Source organism: Lipotes vexillifer, unplaced genomic scaffold (genome assembly GCF_000442215.2).
Source record: "Lipotes vexillifer unplaced genomic scaffold, Lipotes_vexillifer_v1.1 scaffold40, whole genome shotgun sequence".
NCBI lineage: Eukaryota > Metazoa > Chordata > Mammalia > Artiodactyla > Lipotidae > Lipotes > Lipotes vexillifer.
Genome location: NW_006771578.1, coordinates 3,783,373 through 3,801,631, shown reverse-complemented (window position 1 = coordinate 3,801,631; position 18,259 = coordinate 3,783,373). Strand labels below are relative to the sequence as shown.

Here is an 18,259-nt window from a genome sequence, read left to right as displayed (position 1 = left end):
CTCTAGCTCTGTGGTTGTGGTTTTATCATAAGTAATGAACAAAAATAATGCTTATTGAAAAAAAGTATATCTAGACATTATAGAAATATGCATATATTTCTATACCTATAGAATATATGTAACCTATGCTTACTGTTAATCCATATCTACATATGTACGTGCGTGGATTTGTAAAACAATATAGACAGTTTTAGGAAAACAAGTGAAAATACTTCACACCCCATTCTACCCATTCCCCAAAGGCATTGTGATGGATGTCCTTGTAGACATTTTTCTGCTCATTTACATAGTAAGAGTGCCTGTATATTCATAACATTTATGGTTAATTTTTTCTTTCCACCAAAAGGTTTATATAAATATCCAGTGACTTGGTTTATTCACTGCATTTATCTTTGATTCTTTTCCATTCTTTTTAACTGTGGCAGAGTATTCCACTGTGGATGTAACCTTCTGTTCTGCTGATGAAAGATATTTAGGTCATTTCCCTTTTTTTTTATTGTTGTCAAAAACAGCACTGCAGGGCTTCCCTGGTGGCGCAGTGGTTGAGAGTCCGCCTGCCAGTGCAGGGGGCGCGGGTTCGTGCCCCTGGTCCGGGGGGATGCCACGTGCCGCGGAGCGGCTGGACCCGTGAGCCATGGCCTCTGGACCTGCGCGTCCGGAGCCTGTGCTCCACAACGGGGGCGGCCACAGCAGTGAGAGGCCCGCGTACCGCAAAAAAACAAACAAACAAACAAACAAAAAAACAGCACTGCACCATACGTCTTGGTGATGGGAATTGATATCTTTGTCGAATAGATTCCAAGAGGTAGAATAATGGGGTCATGGATAAAGCACATGTAACATTTTAGTGGCAACTGCCAAATTCTCCTTCCGAAAAGTCCTTCCAGTTTCCTCTCTCACTTGCAGTATATGGAAATGTAGGTTTCACACCCTTGCCAGTACTGATATTATTGTTAAAATGTGAATTTTTAGTCTGGTGAGGTGGGGGTGAATCATATCCTATTGTTTTATTTTGTATTTCTTTAAGTGTGTATAATGTTGAACATTTTTTCATGTGTTTATTGCCACTGGTATTTATTTTTCTTTAATTAGCCTGCTTATATCCTTTATTGATTTTTCAATTGTAGGAGATCTGTGCACTTTGGATGTTAATAATTTGTAATATATGTTGCAAATATTTTCCTCTCAGTGGATTGCTTATCTTTCACTTTTGTTTATAACATCTGTTTGCCAAAGGGAAGTTTTAAATATTTACAGAAGAATTTGTAGGAGTAGCTAGGGAATTTAAGTGGATTTAGACTGGTGATTGGGCTCTGTTTTAGCTGTTGTTCAAATGTATGCATATATATTATATGATGATTAATAAGCCTTTTAGAAGTTAAACGATTCATGGGCACACCTATTTCTTTGTATTTCCTCAGTTGGCGATGCTAAAAGTCCAACTATTATTTTGTAGGGAGTTCCAAATTGGGAACTCTTAGAGACTGGCGACCACTGACCCAGAAGATGGACTTACATCTGTTTATAAATAATTGATAAAGTGTATGAACCAGGACTCATTTCGTTGAAAGTAACAGAAACCCAACTCACACTAGCTGAAATAAGACGACTTTCTCGACTTACAGAACTGGAACATCTAATGGACACTTTGACCACATCTGGACCCAGGGACTCAAAGGGTGGATGTCCTCAGGTCTTCCTTCCTCTTTCTGATAACTCTCTTCATTTGTTCGTCTGGCTTATCTCTACTTAGCCTCATTTTCTTCCACTGCAGAGGCTGCCCATGAGCGACAGATGGCTGGGGCCGCCCCAGGTTTCCATTCTTAGAGATCAGCGTCCAGGAGAAAAGGAGCCCCTTTCCCCACGTCTGTAGTGTGCCTCTCTCAAGGAGGCAGGACGATGTGATTGACAGTTCAGCTGAACCACATGAGAGGGAAGGAGTGGTTCACCAACAGAAAGAGCAGTAGATGGACAAACAGAACAGATTGCAGGGCCCACCCATGATATCCAGCAGACAGTGGGGGAGAACCTGGTCTGGAGGCAGAGGGGTGAGTTTGGGATGGCTTTCCATCCACCATGTACACCTTGGGCAGCTGCCTCAGCCTCCCCTTGGATCCCTGGCTCTCTGCTCCGTAAAATGGTCTCTTGAGGATTAATGAGCGGATGCCTGTGCTTGGGCTCAAGGGCCCACAAAGTGCAAAGCAGATGATATTAAATGAGATACGTCAGACACCTGTCTATCACTTTGTAGGCACTCAATAGGTGATGGTTTTCCTCCTTAGTATTTACCAGAATTCAGAGGGTGTTCAGAACGAAGTAATCGGGTTGCATGAAGTTAGTGTGTAAGTTCTTCCTTTACCACCATGGGTGAGGCCCCCTCTCTCTGGGGGGGCCCACCTGGTGTTGCGTAGATAATTATTGATAAGGAAAGGATAATGGCATTGAGAGAATGAGGCAGGGCTTGGAGGGGGCTCAAGAAACAGTTGAAGCTGACTTTTTGCTACATTGAAGTCCAGCCTAATTCTGAGGGAGTGGATAGTTACGGTGAAAATCCAGCTGCCCTCTGGGCCCGTCTAGCTGGCCTGTGCACCCTATCCCCTACCCCTGCCCCCTGCCCAGGACCATGTGTGTCGTGACCTGCTTTGCTTTCTCTGCAGTCCACCTGATCCCAGTGTCGGCAGCTAGGAATGGAGTGACTAGCAAGAATCGAAAGAGGATCATGCCTGACCCGGTGACGGAGCCCCCCGTGATGGACCCCATTTACGAAGCCCTTTTGTACTGCAACATTCCACGTGTGGCCGAGCGCAGCATGGAAGGTAGGCCTGGCTGCGCTGCCCAGCGTGGTACCATCTTCAACCAGCATCTAAGGAGCTAGACGGCTAGGGCCCAAATCTTGCAGTTGCCACCAGGCTGTGTCCTTGAATGAGTTTCCAGGTCTTAGTTTCCTTGTCTGTAAAATAGGCATAACTTGCAGTCCCTACTCACAGGGCTGCTGGGAGGATTAAGTGACCTCTGAGCAGCACGAGGCTCATGATTAGCCCTCCACAAATGTTTGCCATCATCCTGATTATCAGTGAGACAGCAGTGGGATGGAAAGGTGGCCTTGGCTGGCCCTAGGGTGTCATCCTCAGCTAACTCCTTTCCCAGGCGGGCTGTCTCTGGGCTTAGGACACAGCATGCCCTGCTGGTGTCTTGAAGTGAAAGTGTAGGAAAATATGATTTCTATGTTGAGTTTTGCTTTTTTGAAAGTGTATCAAAGAATGATGTTGAATATTTATCTGTTTGTGGCCTGCTGTGTTTCACAAGAGGGAGATTTAAAGCAGAGGTCATTGTTTCCGGTACCTCTGTGGCCTCCCCTAGTCTGTGGATGTGCGCGAGGCTACATGAATAAGTCTTGTTTTTGCTTTACAATGTTGCGTTAGTTTCTGCTGCATAACAAAGTGAATCAGCTATATGTATACATATATCCCCATATCTCCTCCCTCTTGAGCCTCCCTCCCACCCTCCCTATCCCACCCCTCTAGGTGGACACAAAGCACTGAGCTGATCTCCCTGTGCTATGCGGCTGCTTCCCACTAGCTATCTATTTTACATTTGGTAGTGTATATATGTCCATGCCACTCTCTCACTTCATCCCAGCTCACCCTTCCCCCTCCTCGTGTCCTCAAGTCCATTCTCTACGTCTGCATCTTTATTCCTGTCCCGCCCCTATGTTCTTCATGACCATTTTTTTGTTTGTTTTTTAGATTCCATATATATGTGTTAGCATACGGTATTTGTCTTTCTCTTTCTGACTGACTTCACTCTGTATGACAGACTCCAGGTACATCCACCTCACTACAAATAGCTCAGTCTCATTCCTTTTCATGGCTGAGTAATATTCCATTGTAAATATGCGCCACGTCTTCTTTATCCATTACATGAATAGTCTTGCCCACATTTCACTGGAGGTCAGGTGACCCCCCCACCACACCCCAGGGCCTCCCCATGACTTCCAGGGGGCTGGGGCGTAAGCAGCCCTCTCACGTTCCTGTGCCCTGCCCTGTGAGGCTGGTCAGGGGCCTCCCACCCAGCACAGCACCCTTCCACCATGGTCACCCCTCCCCTCCTCTGCGAGGTCAAAGGGATGGACATCTCCTGGGTGATAACCAGACAGTGTGCTTCTCTCTCGCAGGTCACGCACCGCATCATTTTAAGCTGGTCTCGGTGCATGTGTTCATTCGACACGGGGACAGGTACCCACTGTATGTCATTCCCAAAACGAAGCGCCCAGAAATTGACTGCACTCTGGTGGCTAACAGGTAAATTGCAGTTTTCCTAAAAGTCATTTTCAAGAATCTGTTGCCTCTGTTGAAATGAAGAGGCTGACTGGAGAATTACAGAATCGGGGAGTGGCCTACACTTGTGCAGTGGGTACTGTTTGCCAGGAGTCTGATCTTCAGAACAATCCTGCAGGTGAATCCCATTTCACAGTTGAGAGGGCAGAGGCCCAGAGAGGTGAGAACACCTGCCTAAGGCCACACAGCAGATAAACTGAGATTTCAGCCCAGGCCAGCCTGCTATCTGCAGTCTCCCACCCTGCTATTCTTCAGTCTGGGAAACAACTGGGACGGGGTGCAGTGAGCACTGGGTTAGGAGTCCTCGGACCCTGGCGTGGCTGTTCCATTGAGGGGAGCAGGTAAGTCCCTTAGGCTCTCTGAGCCTCAGCCTTCTGTCTCTAAAATGGGGATGACGCTGCTGACTGGACAGGGTTGGGGTGAGGAATAAGTGGGATGATAAGGAGATGCCCATTACCAGTTGCAGAGCCACAACCGGAAGACATTTATTTCAACCTTTTCATTCTTCACAGGAGTAGAGACAGCCTGCCCTTGGTTGAGAGCCCTTACGATGAAAAATACTTGAAAAGAGAGTAGAAATTGTACATGCAGACATGGCATGGCTCTAAAATGAGAGGCACAGTTAGCAATAAAGTGATGGGCCAGGCCTCAGCAAATGTGTCAGGGGACGCATAACCTCCCAAGCAGAGTTTACTGAATGAGGAGAGGAGGCGGGGGAAGTGCTCTGTGGGGATGACGTTCTTTTGATGGAATGCCTTGGGTGCCAGCCTGCCCCGGGCAGCGCCAGCCTGGTGGAACCATGGATTGCCTCCCTGCAGCCAGGGCTGTCCCGTCACAGTGGACTGCAGTGTGGACCCGGGAATTCCAGGTTAACCCTTTGCATCTCAGCCTTCTTACTGTCTAATATCAAGGGGAAGATGAAGTAAACCATTTTATGTAAAAACATCACGAAATACCATGTGACTCTAGGCTTTCATTTCCTGCTGGAGGCCACGAACCTCGCAGCCTGGGGATTTACGTCTTCTTTTCTGTGTTCAGCAAGTATGGATGCATGTCCTTGTGTCCCATGAGCTGGGAAACACCCTGGGTGGAGTCCAGCCTGTGTCAGAGCACCGGGCAGTCCCTGGCTTTCTTCCTCGTCTCTAGCCCTCTGTGCTGGCCTTTCTCCTGGGACCCTCGGCCCCTGTCAACCACTGCCTGCCAGCCCCTCACCCTTCAGGCCTTTGCACCTGCCGTTTGGCTTGCTGACCCCCTTCCAAAGCTCCTTCAAGGCCCCCTGAGATGGTACGCCTTCTAGGAGGCCTCTCGCAGTGCGTCAGCAGGGATTCTCTGCTTGTATCAGGCGCTGCCACCGCCTCACTCAACCTGAAAAAGGGGGACGTAGGGAAGAATCTCAGAACAAAATACTTAACGACCAGACCTTAACAGGCTTAGGACTAGGCAAGGGTGGAGGTCACTTGCTGTGCTGGGTATTAACCCTTTAGTTTCTGGGCTGGAGCATCCAGGGTGGCAGGAGGACACAGGGAGGGCAGCTGGGGGGTGTGGCTTTGCTCCTTCGGGCGCAGCAGAGTGTCAGTGTGTTAACAACTGGCACAGTCCTGCCGTTGTACAGGACTTTGAACAGCCCAGGGACAGGCGGGCCACTAGGCCGCTGAGCTGGCCGGACCCAGAGAGCAGCCTCAAGGGCTTTGTGGGAGGTACCACGCTTCAGCCGGCAGCTCGCAGCTTCTGCCCCCCTTTCTCTGGCTGGGCTCCAGCTTCCCAGGCGTGAGAATGGGTCTGCCCCCGAGGCCAGTCTGCTGTTGCTGGAGCGGTCCCTGAGCACCGCGAGGCTTTGAGGGCCACCTGGCTGTTCCCAGGGAAGGGCCCAGTGGGCAGGGCCGCTGGGCGGCGTGCAGGCCTCCAGTGGGCGTGCTGGCGCTCTATGACTTGTCCTCCCAGCATCGTTGTCTGTGCTCTGCCTGCACCACCGGCCCCTCAGGGCACTGAGTCTTATACCTTCCATATCACTGGTGCCCAGCCCGAGCCTGGCATGTAGTAGTTGTTGGACTGGGTTGGTTGCAGAACGAATTCAGGAGCCCAGTGAGAATCACAGGTCATCATTGCCTATCATGTATCTATCATAGGAGATTTGAGTCTTGACCATGAAATCCTCTGAGGCCTTTGTCACCGGTTTGATGTAGGGCAAATCCCTTCACCTCTCTGAGCCTCAGTATTCTGTCCGAGAGCATGCGGATAGTAATACGGTAAGTCCCCTGCATACAAACAAGTTCCATTCTGAGAACGCGTTTGTAAGTCCAGTTTGTTCGTAAGTCCAACAGAGTTAGCCGAGGTACCCAAGTTTTACAGATGACACCAGACACGTGAACTAACTTACGTGATTGGGCATGCGAACGTATGTTCGCATCTTTGAAAGCTTTGGAGGTTCGTATGTAGGGGACTTACCGTACCTCCCCTAAAACATCCTCGTGAAGTCTACCAAGGTGATGGAATAAAGCGCTGAGAGCCTGGTCCCCACTGAGAGCTTGAGAAATGGTGTTTCATTTACCAAAGCAGCCTGGAATCTCCCAGGCCTGGCCTCTTTTCCTCTCTGAGTGGTCGTGGTCACAGGGCCAGGTCGGGTCCCGGGGTCCCTCGTTCTGCCACAGCCCTGACGGGGCCAGTTCTGGAGCTCCCAGCTGAGAGGTGCAGTTCCTGGGGACCAGCTGCCCCAGCTGCCTCTGCCTCATTTCCCCCTGGCCTTGGTCTTTTGGTCTAGTTCTATTTCATACAAATACATTCTGTATTTTTTGGAGCTACTTTCAATCCTTTATAGAAAGTGGGTGGAGTATGCATGTTTAATTAATTGATGGCATTTAATGAATTCCATCTTTTATAACAATAAAAGTTGACTTGTCATTATAAACGCACATTTAGTGTAAGAGTGAGCAGGACCCCCAGCTAAGGGGACCCACTCTGGGCCTCTGAACCCCCTGGGACTGTGGAATCTGGGTCACCAGCTGTGCCTGCTGCCTTCCCAGGTGCCAGTTCGGCTTCACGAATTATTAATTGTTATGGCCTCCTCAAAGGCGGAGCGTCCTGAATTGTGCCCATTACTCCCGTCTGGTGAAGGACACTGTCTGGGCCGGCGGCGGGCGTGCAGTGAGCTGAATCAGCAGGAGCCGGACACCCCAGTGTTTCCCTTCCTAAGGACACCTTCCACGACTCTCAGAGTCTTTGTAGTGGAAGCTGCCTCTTCGTGAGTAGTCGTGGGGCTCAGGAACATTGTCTGGCCGGGAGGTAGAGGTTGACTTGAGAGTTTAGCATGTAGATGGCAGCCGAAGCTGTGGACTTGAACGGTATCACATACAGAGCCTCTGGAGTGAGGTAAGGGCCAAAGACAGAGCCCTCTAAGAGCACCAGCCAATTACAGCACAGAGAGAAAGGAGGGTCCCAGGAGGAGATGGAGAAGCTGCAACAGGAAGGAGGCAGGAGAGTGATGTTATGAGAGCTGAGGAAGCAGAGTTTCAGGAAGGGGGAGGGGGTGGGTAATCACATCAAACAGGGCGAAAAGGTCCAGAAAGCTAAAGACTGAGAAAGGTTATTATACTAAGTTTATCTTTTTAGAATTTCGTTTTATTAATAATATAAAATAATAAATTCTTTAATTAGCATAAATTGTAAAAATCCATGCTATGAACTTGTTATGGTTTCTAGCCGTATAAGCTTTTTTGAATTGTGTTTCCTGGTAACAGTGTCACTGGTCTTATATCTCTTCTCTGCTTGTCTTAATGATCTGTACGGAACTCAGTAGTTGCTCAGATTATGGCTAAAGCACAATAAGTTTTCTTACAGGTGTGTAGATGAGCTTGGGGTTCCATGAATGCTTTGTGGCATAAGTAGGTGTGAAAAATGCATATAAAAATGTAAACAAGACCTCTGAAGTGAATGGTTTGAAGGCTTAAGATGGTAGCACTGCTGGCTCTTTCCATTTTCAATATGAAAATAGACTTCCAATGAGAATACAGTAACGTGGATTTTTCCCGAAGAAAAATTCATCATCACAGATATAATCATTTCTGTGTTGGTCAGGGTAAGGCTAGGCTGCATGCTGTTATAATAAAGAGAACCAAGGAGGAATTCCCTGGTGGTCCAGTGGTTAGGACTCGGCACTTTCACTGCTGTGGGCCTGGATTCAGTCCCTGGTCCGTGAACCATAAGCCGTGTGGTGCGCCCAAAAAGTAAAAAAGAGAGCCAAGAATGCATTGCCTTAGATAATAGAAGTTTATCTCTTGCATGAAGGTCTGAGATGAGTGTTCCAGGTTGTATAACTTGGCTTTACCTGGTCATTCAGGGCCCCAGGTTCCTTCCAGGTTGTTGCTCCCACCGTGCCCTAGGCATGTCTACGTGACTGAACCTGGGTTGCTGCAGTGCCTGAATAGTGGCCAGAAGGAAGGGAGAGAGTGTGAAGGGGGCACGCCCGTGATCTGAAAGCCTAAACACAGACTGGCATACATCCTTCCATTCCACTGCAGAATACTTAGTCACATGGCTCTGCCTGACCACTAGGACTTCAGAAATGGGCTCTAACCAAGTTCCCAAGAAGAGGGGAACAGATTTTAGTCTATAGCTGTTAAAGAAGAAACAGAGCCAGAGAACAGATAAAGTAGTAAAAACAGATCTTATCCAGGAGTTAACGCAGAAGGGTAGCACCGGACTCAGTTCCAAATACAGCACGGACAAGTGGGGTTTTATAGCCAAGGAGCAGGGTGTGGGTCAGTGGATGGGGAATTACTATGAGGAGACATCAGGGGTCAGGGGGGTTCTGGCTAAACTCACTCCACAGGATTCTTGCTGAAGGCAGACCAGGGTTATCAGGTACCACCGGGGGTGAGGAATTTGATCACGTACCAAGGGTGATCAGATATCAAAAGTGGGAGATTCTGGCTAAACAGACTTAGCAGGATTTTTGCTGAAAATGGGCAATGCAAAGACAGATACAAATCCAAAGAAAATGAAAGTCCAGAGGTCAGGGCTTGGTTGGGAAGAGGGTTCAGAGGAGACGAAAATTTGGTCAAAGAGAGTCTCACTCACAACAGCCTTTATTTTTAATATTTCCATCAAAATCTGGATACTTTAATAAACACTATGGGAACTTGCCATATTCATTGCTACAGATTAAGAAGGCTTGGACTTCTCTTGAAGCATCGAAGGTTGGGGCACTTCCCAGTTGAAATCATTTCCTTGTGCTTCTGAGGTATTTACCATGTGCTGGGTACCCTTTCTGCTGCAGGGATGGAGCAGTAGATGCAGTAGGCGGGACTAATCTCGGGTGGCTTTGGCTGTGTCAGCTTGAAGTGGGAATCTCAGTTGCCTGACCAGGGATCGAACCCAGGCCACAGTGCTGCCCTGGGTCTTGTCTGCTTTGAAGAAAGAATTCAGCAAAGAGACAAAAAGTAGTGAGGCAAGTAAAGTGTTTATTAGGAGAGAAGATACGCGCGGAGAAAGCACGGGCGGGCTCAGAGAGAGAGAAAGAGAGAGCCGTGGGCTTTTGGGGTGGGTTAAATCACTTATATGGAGGCAGTTCTGCGTTTCCAATCATCTTGCTTTGTCTGGCTTTGAGTCCATATCTCGTCTGGCTCAGGGCCCTACCCTGGGCGCACGTGCATCTTTTAGCCAAGATGGACTCGGGCGCTAGGTTCCCTGAGAAGTTGACAGAACACATTATGGTCTAGCACCCCCTCCCCTGAGGATCCTTTCTGCACAGGCGTAGCTTGGGGGTCTCCTTGACCTCCAGAATGAGAAATATGTGGTCTCTTTATCTTTTATCTCGGCAGAACTCAGCTCCTCCTGGCTCCGCCATTGTCTTTATCTTGGAGTATCTGTCCAAAGGGGACAGACTTCAGCTGCTCTGCCTGGGGCCCGTCTGTCTCCTGCCTCAGGGTCTGGTCATTCAGATCCAGGACAGGCCCAGGGACTCAGGTTACCTGGTCCTTTTCCTGATTAAAAGTCTTTTGTTACTCTGTTCCGTAAGTGAAGTTTTTCTTCCACGAATCGTCATCTTTCCATATCAAAAACAAGTTTCCATGAATACAGTTAGATATTAATGCACCATTAAGGAGTCAGATTCCCTGAAAACTTTCAGTAGTGAAATTTCATTTCTAAAACTGGTAGCAAAGCTTTTCTTAGATCCTCAAACATCACCAACCTGAAATAATGGCCTGGAGCAGAACATTTGACTCCTGTTGATGGATAGCCTTTGTTTATGTGGATTTGTTTTGGCAGCCTCATTATCAGTCTGGACATTTTATTTCACAGTTTGTAAATATTTATGTGTTTTAGCCTCAGGGAGAATAACACAGTCTCTGTTTTTATGGAAATCCATAATGCCCTATAGCAATCCAGGGTGATTTATTAGACTATATACTGTATGTCAGGATTAGCATTCTCTAATTTTAAAACGTATTTCTGGAATGGATTTTTTTTTAGCTTTATGTTTTTGAAAGATAAACCCATTTTGGCAGCCATTGTAAAAGCATTGCCAAAGTTAATTAGGCCTTCAGACGGGAGGTGGGGGGGTCTGCCATTAAACAATTTATCTTTGCTTCTTTTTGTGCTGATTTAGTTTAGTTGGGAACTACTCTATCTGTCCACCTCTGTTCAGCTGGAAATGTATAAACGTTCATAGGCCATTTCATTATTTAAAGAAAAGGTGTGTGTACTCATAGGTCATCTCATTATTCAGAGAAAATGTGTATATATTCATGGGTCATTTCATTATTCAGGGAAATTGTGTATTAGTGACTAGAACAATAAATCTTGATTTACCATGTGTACTTCATGGCAGAAATATAAATAATGTCAGATCTCATAAATAACCTGGTGTGTTGTGTTTTTTTTCCCACTATTCATCCCCACCCCACATGCAGTGAGATACCATATGTGCAAAATGCATAGTGAGCTGTAGAGAACTGGGTTATCTTAATCAGTTAATTTTCTTCACAGGAGATTTTCCAGAGGTCACATAAAGTTAAGGATTAAGGGTTACCCCAGTGAAGGTCGGGATGCATTTTCTAGGAGGAAGAGGCAGCATGTGGAAAGTCTTGGAAGCATGAAAGAACAGGTGTGCAGGGCCCACAGAAGGCAGACGCTGTGCGTGGCCAGAGCACAGCATTAGGGAGCCTTGGGCCTCAACGTGAGGCAGAGCCAGGATAGACTGACGGCTGTGCGTGGCTTCTTGGGAAGGTGGCACCGTGGAAGAGCAGTGACAGTCGGGGTTGCCTTCTATGTCGACCTCACTGGCTGTGGAGGAGGCAAGATGTGACTGCAGGCAGGCCAAGGAGGGGCCCATGCCATCCAGACAAAAGCTGACCGAGGCAGACCCTGCTCAGGGATGCAGGGATACAGGAGAGAGGGGCAGAGAAGCCCAGGAGGACACATGTGCAGGGCGCAGGGGAGGGAGAAATCGAGGAGGACCCGCAGCCTCGGCTTGGCTGCCTCGGGTCGGGGGGTTGATGGCCTCCTGGAGGGGGAGATAGGAGTGGGGCGGCCTGGGGAACCAGGTGGATGAGGTCAACGCTGACTCCCACGGTGCTGAGGATGATGGGCACTTCGGTGGAGGGCGGGGTCTCGGGCTGGCCTTATGGAGTGGGGATTTTATGTGTAGGTGGCAGCGGGCAGGTAATCTTGAAACTGGAATGTATTATTATTGTGGGTGAGAAAGGTCTTGGCTCACTTGGGATCCTGCTTGCTGAGGCTGAAATCGTCACGGACGGTTTTGGAGCACGCCAACCACTAACTCTCTCTGTGTTGTCTCTTTAGGAAACCGTATCACCCTAAACTGGAGGCTTTCGTGAGTCACATGTCCAAAGGATCTGGAGCCTCTTTCGAAAGCCCCTTGCACTCCCTGCCTCTTTATCCCAGCCACCAGCTGTGTGAGATGGGAGAGCTCACGCAGACAGGTATGTGGGGCTGCCCCTCCCCTACTCAGTCTCCCACCCGCTCTTGTATTCGGCGGACTCGTGTATCGGGACCTCCTGGGAAAGACGCTGTGGGCGCAGGGGTGAGTAGGGCCAGCATCTCAAGCAGCTGTATGCCCACCAAGGTGTATGATTCAACATGTGATTTCTAAATATTAAAAATAAGCTTTTGGGCTTCCCTGGTGGCGCAGTGGTTGAGAGTCCGCCTGCCGATGCAGGGGACGCAGGTTCGTGCCCCGGTCCAGGAAGATCCCACATGCCGCGGAGCGGCTGGGCCCATGAGCTATGGCCGCTGAGGCTGCGTGTCCGGAGCCTGTGCTCCGCAACGGGAGAGGCCACAACAGTGAGAGGCCCAGGTACCGCAAAAAAAAAAAAAAACAACCTTTTTTCTTATTACAAAAACTATATATGTTCATGGAAGAGAAAGCAGGAAAGACAATTAAGCAAAAGGAAGAAAATTTAAAGCACTCATAATCCCACCAAAGAAATTAATCATCTTTCTTCCTGTGTTTATATCTGCATGCACTCGTGGGCGTGCACACACACACACACACACACACACACACTCATTCTCACAGGTGGTATCTTCCTAAACACTGTCTTGTAACCTACTTTTTCACTTAACAATATATTGGGATCATCTTTCCCTATCAATGAATGTTCATCAACAGCGTCATTTCTGACAGCTGCATATTATTCCACTATGAATGGGCCATGATTCATGTAACCAGTCCCATGTTCTTAGCTTCTTTAGACAAAACAGCTGAAAGGTTTTAATGCACCAGATCTCAGGGAGACACGCATAGGGCAGAGCCCCACTGAGCATGGAGTTTGTCTGGCTTGTGTGTTCCTCAGAGAAACCCATCTCTCCCTCCGCAGCCCTGTTCATACTGTTGTGCTGCCAGTTCACTGTCAGCGTAGGTTGGTGATTTAACAGTGGGGTCACCTTTGTCGGTATGAGAAGGAACTGGTGGTCCCCTAAGAGGTTCCAGCTTCCTGCTTCCTCAGTCTGGGACCTTAAAGGACTTTTGCGTCTTCTACCAGCCTTTCTGGAGGAATCAAGGCGACTGATTGGCCACGTTCTGTTTCTTGATCCACCAGCATCTTAGGACCTCAGCTTTGATGGAAGGAAGGTCTCTGTCCTGTACTTGGCCCTGTTGGTTTCGCCATGTTTTGAAAGCCATTATTATTGGGGATACTGAGTGTGACAGAGTGGGGCGAGCTTAAGTCTCTGGAGGACTAGCCTTGAATAAGGAGTCTTGTCAAAAGCTTTTGCTAATTAGTTCACGTGCACAAGCTCTGCACTCGTTTAAAACAGGAATTCTCCTCCTACCAGATCCAGCACCCCCTTTATTAACAAGTGTTTTGTGGTGCTCCCTGAACTATCCTGAAGTGAAATTCGAGTATAGCTTTTCTATATACATAATTTTATAAAACAGTTATGTCAGGCACCCCAATTGTAATATGAAGTAGAAACAACAGGAAACTAATTTATTATATAATTCTGTATATCTCAGTATAAATGCCTGAGCGCACCTTTGTTAGAAAATAGGATGAAATAATCAATTGCTTGCACTTCAGTGTAGACTGACGTGTGTGACAGCTACAAATGCAGACTGATCAAGGGATGTGTATTGGTGACTCTGCTGCTCTGTGTCAGGACATGATTTTTTTTGACAAGTTGTGATCAAAACAAAAGACAGGTGTCCCTTAATTTATATTGCATTTCTGGAAAATTCAGTGGATGTTAATGTTACGCAAAAATGGTTTTGTGTTTATAGACACAAAAAACCAGATTTGAGATTGAAGTATTTAAACAGGGTTTTCACATGAGGGAATGTCTTACACATTCAAAAGTTACGTGGAACAGAACACAGTTCCTTGTGAAGACTGTCTGGCCCTTGGACCCCACCCACGAGGGATCAGGAACGTGCTTCCCCATATTGGAAATTTCACATCACTGTTAGAATCATCATTTGTAAGTGGCACACTTTGGGCACCCCACAGGAGCTGTGTAAGATGCGACTGATCATAAGTGCCTACTCTGTCCCAGATGCTTTGGCAGCTGCCGCATGTAGGGGTGGCGGGGCGGGGGGGGTGGCTGGATGACTGAGATGCTGTCCTAAAGGAACCTGCGGCTACAGTGGCGCAGCGCATGGAGACCCCTGAGGGTGTTGGTGCGGGTCGCAGGCTCTTACAGAGTAAACACGGGTTCTGGAGTAGACAGACCTGTGAAACGGGGCTCATAATAGCATCTTCCCGACAGCGCTGGTGGCAAGCTGCAGTAGACAGCATGTGTAAAGCGCCCAGCACAGTGCTAGCGTATGCTAGGCTCAATGTATGCAGCTGTTGCCTTAGCGGTCCCGCGGCCTGTGCAAACAGGAGGGAATGATTAATTGGACCTCTGGGGAGCGAGGGAGGAGGAGGGAGACAGAGAAGGTAGTATTGGAGCCAGGATGAGGATTTCACTGGGAAGAGAAAGGGAAGGGCGTGAACAGAGGCATGAAGATGCAGGCCGTGTTTGGAGAGAAGGAGAAGCCCTGAATGGGTAGTGTTTCTGCGGGAACATGTAGGGAGGAGGTGATGTGAGCACAGGGTTGGGCCGGGGCAGGGGCTGGAGTTCTGTGAATGGCTCGGGCCTCAGTTTCCTCATCTGTAAAATAAGGAAAAGGGGGATAATGATAATATGCCTTCTTTGCTGGGTTTTTGTGAGGATTAAAGGAGAAAGGTTGGCACATAGTAAGCGCGCCAACCTTAATGTACATAGCCTCAGAATACAGGGTAGGCCCAGAGGGGAACGGGGGCAGACACAGATTCTGGATGTTTGTCGCTCATGGCTGGTCCCTTTATGCGGGTCATTTGGAAACGCGACGACCTGCCCCAGCCCAGATCTCTCAGGGAATTCTGCTGTCAATACTCTTCATTCAAAGTAGGACCTAGACATCCTTTTTTTTTTCCCTGAGCTGTTCCCCTTCCTGGGCCAACACCGTTCTCTCTGTCTCACGCATTTCAGCCTGAAGTTGTCTCATCTTTGTGGTGGGGCTTTTCAAACCATTCGGGCATCTGAATAAGTGGCATTACTGGTGATAGGGCCTGCCTGTGATTGACACTCTCAGAGAATGCAGATCTTGCACTGAAATTCCATCCCAACATCCTATTGGCTGCAGGATGAGCTTGCTTTTATCTTGGACCGCCTTCTCCTGCTTGAAGATAAGACTTTTGCAGTTTTTTCCTTTTTTTTTTCAAGATACTATACTGTGGTATAGTTCCTGTATGTAGTTCGAAACTATGACAACTAAAGGGTAAACTTAAAATTCACGCTCCTACCTATGTTCCACCTCCCCCCCCATTTCTGTGCCCCCATCATCCCCAGGTAACCATTGTGCATCCTTGCAAAATTTTTCTATGCAAAACACAGGCAGCTGCCAATACACGTTCTTATTTTCCCCTCATTTTTATTTAAAAGCAGCATAATAAACATACTGTTCTGCAGTTTGCTTTTCTGAGTATCTGGGAGATCATTCCAGATCCATACAGAGACAGTATCCTTGCTGATGAGCAGGTAAAGCCCTAGCAGGATTGGGCAGAGTGTACCCAGAAGGTGAGCAGAGAGCCTTCAGCTGGAACAGTAGGGAGGATGGTGTGAAGGAGGGGACGTCCCCAAAGTGAGGGGACTAGGCAGCCAGCAAGTGACTTGTTGTTCTTGCCTGACAGATTTCCATGAACTCCCCGGGCACACTGAGGAATGATTCGTCCCAGGGCAGGAGGGAGAAAGCTCTCCTTAGGCCCCTGCCAGTTACCTCCTAGACGTCCACCAGTGCGATGGTTCCTACCCTCTGAGCCCCACCAGTCACAACCCTCCTCCAGGGGAGGGACCAGTCAGAAGGGAGGAATCAAGGCAGATAAATGGTCCTTGTGCTTCCCAGAGAGGCGTGGGTCCAGAGGACCGGGCCCCTCTCTGCTCGTCCCTTTGTGGGTAACCCTGAGGGGCTCCCTTTGCACGCTGACGTGAGCCCGTTCTCGGGGCTTCCACGCACTGGGGGCCAGGCTCGAGGATGTAATCGTTCGCTGTCTAAAGCATTCCAGAGTTGGACGGGCCTCGACTCCCCGTGCTGTTCCTTTTGCTAAGCTGGTAGCAAGGCAAGCGTGTGGCACTCTTGTGTTTCAGGGGTTGTGCAGCATCTGCAGAATGGCCAGCTGCTGAGGGACATCTATCTGAAGAAACACAAACTCCTGCCCAGTGACTGGTCCACAAAGCAGCTTCACTTAGAGACCACTGGCAAAAGCCGGACGCTGCAGAGTGGGCTGGCTCTGCTTTATGGCTTTCTCCCAGATTTTGACTGGAAAAAGGTTTATTTCCGGCACCAGCCCAGCGCTCTGTTCTGCTCTGGGAACTGCTACTGCCCGCTGAGGAACCAGTACCTAGAAAAGGAGCAGCGTCGGCAGTACCTGTTGCGTTTGAAAAACAGGCAGCTGGAGAGGACCTACGAGGAGATGGCCAGGATCGTGGACACCCCCACCAAGCAGCTCCGGGCCGCCAACCCCATAGACGCCATGCTCTGCCTCTTCTGCCACAACGTCAGCTTCCCCTGCACCAGGAATGGCTGTGTTAACATGGAGCACTTCAAGGTGATCAAGAGGCATCAGATAGAGGACGAGAGCGAGAGGCGGGAGAAGAAACTGTATCTGGGGTACGCGCTCCTGGGCGCCCACCCCATCCTGAACCAGACCGTGGGCCGCATGCGGCGCGCGGCAGAGGGCCGGAAGGAAGAGCTCTTTGCTCTCTCCTCTGCTCACGACGTCACTCTGGCCCCGATTCTCAGTGCCTTGGGCCTTACAGAAGCCAGGTTCCCGAGGTTCGCGGCCAGGTTGATCTTTGAGCTCTGGCAAGACAGAGAGAAGCCCGGCGAGCACTCCGTCCGGATTCTCTACGACGGTGTCGATGTCACGTTCCACACCTCGTTCTGCCAGGATCACCACAAGCGGTCTCCCAAGCCCATGTGCCCCCTCGAAAACTTCGTCCGCTTTGTCAAAAGGGACATGTTCGTGGCCCTGGGTAGTGGTAGCACTAATTATTATGACGCGTGTCACAGGGAAGGATCCTAAAAGGTACGTGGTGTAGCGCTAACAGAATCTATGCCAATACAGAGGGATGGGAAAGGTCTGCTTCTAGTTCCTTTGGTTGCTAAGGGTACAAGGTGATTTTTAAAGGCCGGAAGTCATGCTTGGGGGCCACACGGATTTAGGGCTGAACAGTGAATATGTTGCTGTAATTGGGTACTTGAGTTACTTGGTACACAATGGCCAGTTCACAGAGAAAGGAAGGTACTTTATCATAGCCAGACTTTGCTTAGGATGCCAGAATAATGCTTCAGTACCCAAAGCTGCCAATCCACATATGTGTTCTTTTGATCTGCCTTGGTACTGTATGATGGAACCAGCAAACCTCAGCCAAAAGTTTCTTAATCTGGGACAATCTCACCTTGTCCTTGTTCAGTGAACAATTTCCTGAAGTGATTTATCTAAAATAGGGGTAGGCAAACTTTTTCTGTAAAGGGCCAAATAGTAAATATTGTAGACATTGTGGACCAAAAGGCCACATATAGCGTCTGTCACAGCTACTGGATTCTGCTCTTGTAACTTGAAAGCAGCAACAGACAGCATGTGAATGAATAAACATGGCTGTGTTCATAGGCCGCACAGAACAGGCACTGGGCCAGGTGTGGCCCGAGGGCTGTAGTTTGCTGATCCCTGTTCTAAAAGCTAGGCTCTACTACAATTGCACTTTCAGCACTTTGTGAGAGAACCAGTTGAATACCCAGAATTATTCAGTGGTGCCTCCAGTAACTTCTGCTAGAAACACAGAATCTGGTCTGTATCCGACATTATAACAAAACTTGAGGGGAAATAAACATTGAATCAAAATGAATCATAGAAAAATTATTAGAATAATACTTGATGTTC

At 48.5% G+C, this 18,259-nt stretch overlaps 1 protein-coding gene across 2 annotated transcripts in view; it reads left to right on the top strand.

The window, feature by feature from the left end:
• The window catches only part of PXYLP1 (2-phosphoxylose phosphatase 1), a 30,648-nt gene extending 12,958 nt beyond the window's left edge, over positions 1-17,690 (top strand). Inside the window, exons 2-5 of one of the 2 annotated variants that reach the window (XM_007446968.1) lie at positions 2,658-2,816; positions 4,175-4,301; positions 12,138-12,277; positions 16,464-17,690. In XM_007446968.1, the coding sequence (XP_007447030.1) occupies positions 2,658-2,816; positions 4,175-4,301; positions 12,138-12,277; positions 16,464-17,401 (1,364 nt within the window). In that variant the 3' untranslated portion in view covers positions 17,402-17,690. The remainder of the gene's footprint in view (positions 1-2,657; positions 2,817-4,174; positions 4,302-12,137; positions 12,278-16,463) is intronic. The other variant, XM_007446967.1, reaches the window with a different exon arrangement.
• Positions 17,691-18,259: the final 569 nt, after the last annotated feature.